This window comes from Pyrus communis, chromosome 14 (genome assembly GCF_041283825.1).
Source record: "Pyrus communis isolate YQ-2024b chromosome 14, ASM4128382v1, whole genome shotgun sequence".
Classification (NCBI taxonomy): Eukaryota; Viridiplantae; Streptophyta; class Magnoliopsida; order Rosales; family Rosaceae; genus Pyrus; species Pyrus communis.
The window spans coordinates 14,905,644-14,915,401 of record NC_142578.1 but is presented as its reverse complement, the minus strand read 5'-3'; the positions used below and the strand labels follow the sequence as shown (position 1 = coordinate 14,915,401).

At 39.6% G+C, this 9,758-nt stretch overlaps 1 protein-coding gene across 1 annotated transcript; it reads left to right on the top strand.

Annotated features, from left to right (window-relative positions):
- Positions 1–367: 367 nt before the first annotated feature.
- On the top strand, positions 368–2,786 carry LOC148691286 (uncharacterized). Its single transcript, XM_088683976.1, has 2 exons — positions 368–1,628; positions 2,776–2,786. Exons 1-2 carry the CDS (start codon positions 368–370, stop codon positions 2,784–2,786), a joined length of 1,272 nt encoding a protein of 423 aa, XP_088540102.1.
- The last annotated feature ends 6,972 nt before the right edge of the window (positions 2,787–9,758 follow it).

The window sequence follows — 9,758 nt, the reverse complement described above, 5'->3', positions numbered from 1 at the left end:
AATTGTGTTTAGAGTCAGAAACTGCCTAGTTAGTGTTTTAAGGCAGTTTTGAGTCTTTTGAACTTGTTTCAAGTCCTTTGAGTCTTTGTGAACGTTTTTAAGTTTGTTTTTATGTTTTTAAGTCAGTTTAGAGGTTTTAGCAAGCCCTCCTAATCCCCGGTCCAGAACGATCCCTACTTGCATCCTTACTACAATTTGACAACAAGAGGGTTAATTTGTGTGCTTAACTATTTTCGCATCAAATTTTGGCACCGTTGCCGAGGATTAGCAACTTTGCTAATCCCTCGTTAATTCTTTTATTTCTTTTTCATATATTTTCGTTTTAGTTACTGACCTTATTTTTGTTCTTGTTTCTAGGTCCTAGTTTATGACTAGGAGTTCAAAACCTGTTAGTAAGCACATCCTTGACTTTGACGACGATTTTGAGCGGACCTTGAGGAAGCAAAAGAATCAACAAAGTCCTAACCCACCGTCTCCTAGCTCTACATCTGAGTTTGACGAAGGAGGTGAGGAAGGAGAGGCCACGGCACAGTTTGTGGAGGAAGTACAAACCATGGCCATGGACAATCGAACCATCAAAGAGCTCTCTGCCTCAGGTATAGACAATGTCGTTCCTTTATGCATACAATACCCCGCGGCGACTCAAGGTAAGACGGACGAATTTGAACTTAAGTCCAGTTTATTACATCATATTCCTAAATTCCATGGGCTATCCATGGAAGATCCTAACAAACATCTTAAGGAATTTGAAGTAGTTTGCTCAAGTATGACACCCATCAACGTGGATGGGAGTATTTTGAAGATGAAGGCCTTTCCATTTTCTCTCGTGGACAAGGCCAAAGATTGGTTATATGAATTGGTCCCCGGAACTGTTAATTCTTGGGAAAGTATGAAACGTGCATTCTTAGAGAAATTCTTTCCCACTACAAAGATCATTCTCTTGAGGAAACGAATTAGTGGCATCCAACAAAATCAAGGTGAGTCGTTTCCATCTTATTATGAACGTTTTAAATCACTTGTTGCTTCATGTCCACAGCATCAAATGAAGGAAGAGTTGCTCCTTCAATATTTCTATGAAGGCCTTCTACCAATCGAACGTCAAATGCTAGATGCCTCGGCGGGAGGAGCTTTGGTAGATAAAGCACCCATGGCAGCCAAGACACTCATTGCAACCCGTGCATTGAATGCACAACAATACGAAGGCGTGGGACAAAGGGATAACCCACGGCCACAAGTGAATGAGGTAAGTTCTTCATCCGATATTCAATCTCAATTAGCTAATCTTACTTCTATTGTGTCTCAGATGGTCGAAGGTATGAGGATCCAAGGACCAATGGTGTGTGGAGTATGTTCTATTCAAGGACATGTTTCTGACAAGTGTCCTCAACTTATTGAGAATGGTGGATGGGAGACCGCGAATGCAATTGGATTTCAAAGCCAAAATCAACCAAGGAACGATCCATTTTCCAACACCTACAATCCCGGTTGGAGAGATCACCCAAACTTCAAGTGGAGGGAGCCACAACAACCCCAATCACAAGGAGGCTTTAGGCAACAACCTCCGGGCTTCTACAACAAGCCATACGCACCCACACAAACACCTCCACAATCTGCCCAAACAAGTTCAGGTAACATTTTAGACAATGATACACTTCTTAAATTACTAACTGACTTGTCTCAGGGGAAAAAAATCAAGCCAAGGCAATGCAAAACAATGACAAAAGGGTGGATCATTTGGAGAAACAAATTGGGCAGATTGCAGATTTTGTAGGGAAATTTCGAGACCAAGGCCAACTCCCTAGTTCTACCATTCCAAATCCAAAAGGAGGGTTCGAAAGTGCAAAAGCCATAGTGTTGAGAAGTGGAAAAGAAGTTGGGGCAGGTTCTTCATCAAAAACAGGTCACAAAGAGGATGAAAAACTGCACTTTGAAGAGGGGGAAGCAACCAAACCCACGGCAAGGGTGGAACTCCCTTTGCCGCCAGTTTCTAGTGACCCTCAATCATCCAATCTGTCCAATAAAGGTAAGAATGTGTCAAATTCAATTCCTACTAATGTTTTTCCTTCGAATGTTCCTTTTCCTAGTAGGTTCATGCAAACAAAGAAGGAGGAAGCTGAAAAAGACATTCTTGAGGCATTTAGGAAAGTTCAAGTTAACATACCCCTTTTGGATGCAATCAAGCAAGTTCCACGCTATGCCAAGTTTTTGAAGGAGTTGTGCACCACTAGGAAGAGGATTTCGACCAAGGAGGTTGTCAAGGTAAGTGAAAATGTCTCCGCCATCTTGCAACGAAAACTACCCCCAAAATGCAAAGATCCAGGTAGTTTTACAATTCCTTGTGTCATTGGTAATATTCGCTTTGAATCTGCCATGCTAGACTTAGGTGCCTCTATAAATGTTATGCCATACTCAATTTATGCATCTATGAATTTAGGAGCGTTGAAAAATGATGGTGTAATCATACAATTGGCCGATAGATCTAACGCCTATCCAAAGGGAGTTTTGGAAGATGTTTTAGTGCAGGTTAATCATTTAATCTTCCCGGCGGATTTCTATGCTCTTGACATGGATGAATCGGATCATGCCACTTCATTACCCATCCTCGTTGGAAGGCTATTCATGAAAACGGCCCGGACCAAGATTGACGTGTTTAACGGAACTTTGTCCATGGAATTTGATGGGGAAGTTATTAATTTCAATCTTTTTGATTCTATTAAGTACCCTAGTGAGGACCATTCATGTTTCTCTATTGATATAATTGATTCTTTGGTGCAGGGATATCTTGACGATTTGAATGACGATGCGCTTGAAAAAGCCATTACAAGAGGCATGGAACGCAACAACGAGGAGGTAACACCTAGGTTAACCCACGACACACCTAGAGCACACTATGCCGTGCCTCCTAGTGAGGAAGTTAGGGAGATGGTTGCTGCCCTTGAGTTGTTACCTACGCATGATGGTAAGTTTCCTAATCGTGAGTCAATTCCTATTTCGACTAACAAGTTGCTTCCGTCCATCATTCAGGCACCCGTCCTCGAACTAAAACCATTACCAAGCCATTTGAAGTACATTTTCTTGGGAGAAAATGAGACCCTACCTGCCATTATCTCCTCATCCCTCACGGCCCAAGAAGAGGAGAAACTAGTCCACGTTTTGAAAGAATTCAAATCTGCCCTAGGATGGACATCGGCCGATATCAAAGGTATAAGCCCTACAACGTGCATGCATCACATATTTCTTGAGGAGGGGGCCAAACCAACTAAAGAGGCTTAATGCCGTCTTAACCCTCCGATGATGGAAGTTGTGAAAAAGGAGATAATCAAACTTCTAGACTGTGGAGTCATCTACCTAATCTCGGATAGTAAGTGGGTTTCACCTATCCAATGTGTGCCTAAGAAATCCGGTGTGACGGTTGTGGAAAATGCCGAGAATGAGCTTGTACCTACTCGCATTCAAACTGGTTGGAGAGTATGCATCGACTATAGGAAGCTAAATACCACCACAAGGAAAGACCACTTCCCATTGTCGTTCATTGACCAAATGCTTGAAAGGTTAGCGGGTTATGCTTTCTATTGTTTTCTTGATGGTTACTCTGGTTATAATCAAATTGTCATAGCACCTGAGGACCAAGAAAAAACAACTTTCACATGCCCTTTTGGTACATTTGCATATCGTCGCATGCCTTTTGGTTTATGTAATGCACCTGCCACATTTCAAAGATGCATGATGAGCATATTTTCTGATTATGTTGAGAAAATCATTGAAGTTTTTATGGATGATTTCAGCGTCTTTGGTAATTCTTTTGATGGTTGCTTGCATAATCTTAGCTTGATTCTAAAATGTTGCGTTGAAACTAACCTTGTTCTTAATTGGGAAAAGTGTCATTTCATGGTTAAACAAGGCATAGTTTTAGGTCATATTATCTCTGAGAACGGCATTGAAGTTGATAAATCCAAAATAGATCTTGTACGTCACTTACCCTCACCGACTTCGGTTAGAGAGGTTCGTTTTTTCCTTGGCCATGCATGATTCTATCGTAGGTTTATCAAAGATTTCTCAAAAGTTGCACAACCTCTTTGCCGTCTCCTACAAAAAGAAGTGGCATTTGAATTCACCAAGGAGTGCACGGCTTCATTCAATCAACTCAAGGAGTTGTTGACCACGGCACCAATCATTGTTCCACCTGATTGGAGCCTTCCTTTTGAGTTAATGTGTGACGCATCTGATTATGCTTTAGGGGCTGTTTTAGGGCAAAGGAAAGACGAGGCCACATGTCATCTACTATGCCTCACGGACATTGAATGATGCCCAACTGAATTATTCCACAACCGAAAAAGAACTCTTAGCTATTGTATTTGCATTAGATAAGTTTAGATCATATCTTCTTGGTACTAAAGTAATTGTTTTCACTGACCATGCAGCCTTGAAGTATCTTCTCACCAAAAAGGAGGCCAAGCCAAGACTCATACGTTGGTGATGTGATATATAATAGCACACAAATTAAAACCCTCTTGTGACAATTGTAGTATAAGTATAAGTAGGGATCGTTCTTAACCGGGGATTAGGAGCGATTGTAAAATCACTTGGAAACTGACTCAAAAACGTAAAACAAAGGTTAAAACACTAAACTAGACTCAAAGAATGCAAAACTAAACAATAAAAACACTAAAACAAATCAAAAGACTTAAAACAGCACCAAAACACTCAAAACTGCCTTTAAAACAGTTACTGGGCAGTTTTGAGCACTTTGGTGAATTTGGACGAATTTGGGTAATAACTTGAATCAAAACACTTAAAAACACAAACTAAGACACTTTCTAACTAAAGTGGACACTAAAGTAAAGGGGGATTGAGGTTTTGACGAAATTAAACTAAATGCACAGATTGTAATTTAAAGGCAGAATGTAAATATGAATGTGATGAAAATATGGATGAATGCTAGCTAGAAGGTTCTTCTCCACACATGTTACACTTGCATACTAGATGATTTTCAGTTGGTCTTTCGATGAATTATGAAACTCAACACCCCGGGTTAATTAGGTCCGCTTAAATTAACCGTCAAGTTCTCCTTAAGTTAATGAATTGGATGGGTTAGCGCATACGCAATTCAAAACATTCTCCAAAAGTCCTTTACGTGAAAAGCACAATAAAGATACAATCAAAGATCATTAAGCATCATGAAAACTATAAGTGTTGACGAGGCATTCGTTACTATGATGAGCATGAAACTAGTGCCAAGAATTCATTTAACGCGATTGTTTATAAGCAACCTCCACTACTTGTGAATATAAGTTCATAACTATTAGGTGAAACTCACTTATATTCTAGCGTCATATTCATGCATGAAAATTAAGCGTGCACTCTCAATAAACATACACAAATAAGTTATCAATCGAACAGTTAAACAAATTGAATCCACAATACATGAAATTCTAACCAAAGGTAATCAAATCATATTGCAAGCATAAACATGGTTTCGAATCACCCCCTAGCTAATTAGGTTTCTAGCCTCTCATGTTCACAGAAAGAGAAATAAAATTGAATTTAAACATAAAGATTAAAAGATTGATTACACCTAAAACGCCCAAAGACTCCACTTGAATTTCTGCGCGTTTCAAGCCCTCTTTCTCCTTTCTTCTTGCTGCGGCAGAGAGGTTGTATGGCTGATTTGGATGTTATTTTGGGTTGGGGATGGATTTATGGAGGTTTGGTGATGCGGCAATGTGATGGGAAGGTGTTTGGAGGTGTGGATGGTGGCTGGAAGGGATATTGTGGCTACGGCAAGGATGGGGGAAGGCTGGAATGGAGGGGAAAAGCTGCGGCAAAGGGAGGAATTAGAGTGATGGAGGCTACGGCTTAGGTTTTTGGGTGAAAGGCTGATGAAAAATAATAGGGTGAATGATGAATGGAAAATAATATGTTGCGGCTGAGAGCTTAAGTGAATATGTGGCTGCTAGGTTTTGTGTGTGACGGCTCAAAAGAATGAATGGGAGAATAGAGAATAAGGTGCGGCTAGGGGAGTTAATTAGGTTATTGTGGCTGAATGATAGATTGAGAAGTGAATGGTATGCACGGTTTTTGGGAGAAAAATGGGAGTAACGGCTTAGAAAATTAGGTTGAGGGTGGCTGGATGAATAGAATGAACGAATCAGATCCTAGGGTGAAAAATAGAGGGTACGGCTAGATGTGGAACTAGGGTTATTAGGGTGAATGAATGGGAAATGCGGCTAGGTTTAGTTTAGGAGAGAAATAGGTTAAAATTCAGAAATAAAAGGGAGAGTGGCTGCAAGGAAAAAGGGTTAGGGTTTAAGTGCATAAAAGAGGACAAAATTGCCCCCCCTTGCACGGCAAGGGAAGAGAACTAGGGTTAAGGCACGGCAAGGGCTGTGTAATTGGGTTAGGGCCTTGGTTTTGTGTCCTAATGTGCCTACAAGGCCTTCAAAGTGGCTAGAAAATACGGACGTTTAAGTTTAGGAAAGGTTACCAAAACGGGAAACCTATGGTTAACTTTCCTACTTCAAATAGGAAACCTTGTTTGAGTAGGATTCCACGTTTTGGTAAGAATTCATCGTTGGAGTAGGAATTCGTCGTTTCTTCAAGACTCCAATTTGCATCTTCTTGCGCACTTTGGCCTTATAATCTGAAAATACACAAAAGTGGCCTTAAACACTACGATAACTAAATAAACACAACATAAATGCACGAGAACAAGCTAATTAAGTCGCATGAATATGCTCCTATCAAATTCCCCCACACTTAACTTTTGCTAGTCCTCGAGCAAAACAAAACAACTAAACTAAACAAGACGAAACAAAACAAACAAAACATAACCTAAACCTTCCAACGTTTGCCTCAGGGATTTCCAATGAAACATGACATGTCAAAGATCATTACTCACATAGCTTTTAGTCTTCCTTCCCCTTAAGCACATACTTAATCATAGTCACCATTCACTAGTTCGCATTTAATCAATTAAAACACATTTTGAATGTAGTAACATGCCTTAGAGAATTCCCTCAATTCCTCACTAGTTATGCACTCAATTTTCACTCAGATTTTCTGACCACACACCCTACACTAGTTATATGTGAGAAGATTGATGTAAACATGAAAGACTAGTACTCACATATGTTATAACAAAGAACGCAATTTCTGGAGTAATTAAACGTGTTTAGATATGATCTCATGAATGGAATGCTACTACTTAGATGCAAGAACCAGTGACACCATATGCTCATACCAAATTCAAACTCCACAATAGAAATGCACAACACTCAAGATAGAAGTCAAGGGTTGTAACGGGGTTTTGGGTATTGGCTAACAAGGAAAGATAGGGATAAACAAAAGTTCCTTAAGCAATAGCAAGCAAAGTAATGAAATTGAGACTTAGAATTCACTTAGAGTGCAGAAATCAACTTTTAAACAAATAGGGGAGATTCAAACAACTCTTAGGGCCTAATTCATTGTTTTGGGCCCTTACTTCAACAACCAATACTTTGGAACTCTTTTTTCTTCTTTTCAACTCTTTTTTTTTTTTTTTTCTTTTCTTTTTTTTTTTTTTTTTTTTTTTTTCTAGCCGTGCCTATGGCACATAACTCACATCAATAATCCTTGCCCCACACTTATTTTCTGCAACACATTAATCAAAATGAATTCATTCATGCTTACTATGCTTCAAGAACAAGGGTACGGATGGTCCTAATCTAAGCTAGGTGAGGATGATATGGGTTAACAAAGAACATGGCTAACACAGCTCAATGGGGTTAACTTAAACACAAAATGAGTGAAGGGTACATGGCTATTTCGCTTTGGTGGTGGTCACTACACAACTTCATCTTGAATATGTGGTATGCAATTCAATAACATGCTTTGAATGAAATGGGCATAAGTTCTAGCATTTGGAACTAAGTGATGAAACGCCCTCTAAGTAGTAACCAAGCAAAGAATAATGAGATCATGCAACGACTTTAGAAAACAATAATGCACAGATTTTAACTCTCCAAATAACGTTTAGGCTCAATTCTCACAGGGATGTAGCGTTTGTTTAAGTTCCTTCCTTCAAGCATGTTACAAAAACTAATTTTTTTTCTTTTGTGATTACATGTGAATTCGTAAACTATAACTACAAACAAGCATAAACCAAAGAGTATATCAAACATCCATCCATGTTTGTAACTATCTTTAACCATCATGCAATTAAAAACCAAATCCTCATCATTGTGTTGGAAGGTGACCTACGACACAAACAAACACACAAAACAACTCTTTTTGGGTTTTTCAAAACAATTTTTCAAATTTTTATGGTATTTTCGGATTTTTAAGTCAACACACTCTAAAACACTCTAAAATAGCTTAAAAACACTTAAAAACAGTGGGAAACAAGTTTAGACATGTTAGGTGGTAATACCCTACGAATTTCATGCAAAAATATCTCAAAACAGAATGTTACCCCCCCACACTTAAACTAAACATTGTCCTCAATGTTTTAGACACAATTGAACACATTACACAAAACATAAAGTAAGCAACAAAGGAAAGGGGTTAGGGACGCAAATCTGAGTGTGGAGCGATTCCCAAGTTCTTCCTTTGTTGATTGCATGGGTTGCCTCCCAAGTAGCGCTTGCTTTAACGTCTTCCAGCCGGACGAGTCCTTCTTTTCTCACTTAGGACCCACGGCATGCCATGGGATCTCCTCCACAACATGCTCAACAAAGTTTTCGTAGTATGGCTCAATGAATGGGAGGGGATAGTGATCCTCCCTGATTTTGGTGGTTGGGTTTCTAACATCCATATAAATGCTCCCACCACCTTGAAATTGATTGGGTACCTGCACCAAAGAAGGTAACAGCCTATTAGTTGAAATGGGAATTGGGCTTGGTGACTTACAAACATATTGTATTGAAGGCTCAAAATCGGCAGCCCTATCAACAATGTCCCCATTTGAAGTTTCGGCCATATTGGGTGGTTGTAAGGCAATCACTCCAAGTTCTTCTCCAATGGTGGTGCTTGATACATCCTTCGTGGTAAGTGTGGATCCTTTCGGCCCTTTATCCTTATGCACATCTACGACAAAACAAGAATGACTATCATTAGGATTCTTAACAGAGTCATAAACATTGAATTTAATTACGTCACCACCAAACTCCATTGTTAGTGCTCCCTTGGCCACATCAATCTTGGTTTGGGCCGTTTTCATGAACGGACGGCCTAGCAAGAGTGGCAATGATGGAGCATCGCTCGAATCCTCCATTTCTAGGACATAAAAATCTGCAGGAAAGATGAGATGATTGACCTTCACTAAAACATCCTCAAGGACTCCCTTGGGATAAACATTAGAACGATCGGCCAATTGAATTATAACGCCATCTTGTTTTAACTCACCCAGGTTCATAGATGCATAAATGGAATATGGCATGACATTAATAGAAGCACCGAAATCTAACATGCATTGTTTAAATCTAGTGTTTCCAATTGTGCATGGGATAGTAAAGCTCCCTGGATCCTTACATTTTGGAGGCAACTTTCGTTGCAAAACCGCCGATACATTTTCACTCACTTTCACAACTTCTTTGTTTGGAATTCTTTTCCTAGTTGTGCATAACTCTTTTAAAAACTTTGCATACCTTGGGACTTGCTTTATGGCATCAAGTAAAGGAATGTTTACTTGGACCTTCCTAAACGTCTCAAGAATGTCCTTCTCGGCTTCCTCTTTCTTTGTTTGCATGAACCTACTAGGAAAAGGCACATTCAAAGGAAAA

Excerpts from the sequence above, each read along its gene's own strand:
- LOC148691286 (XM_088683976.1), top strand. The coding sequence starts at position 368 with ATGACTAGGAGTTCAAAACCTGTTAGTAAGCACATCCTTGACTTTGAC.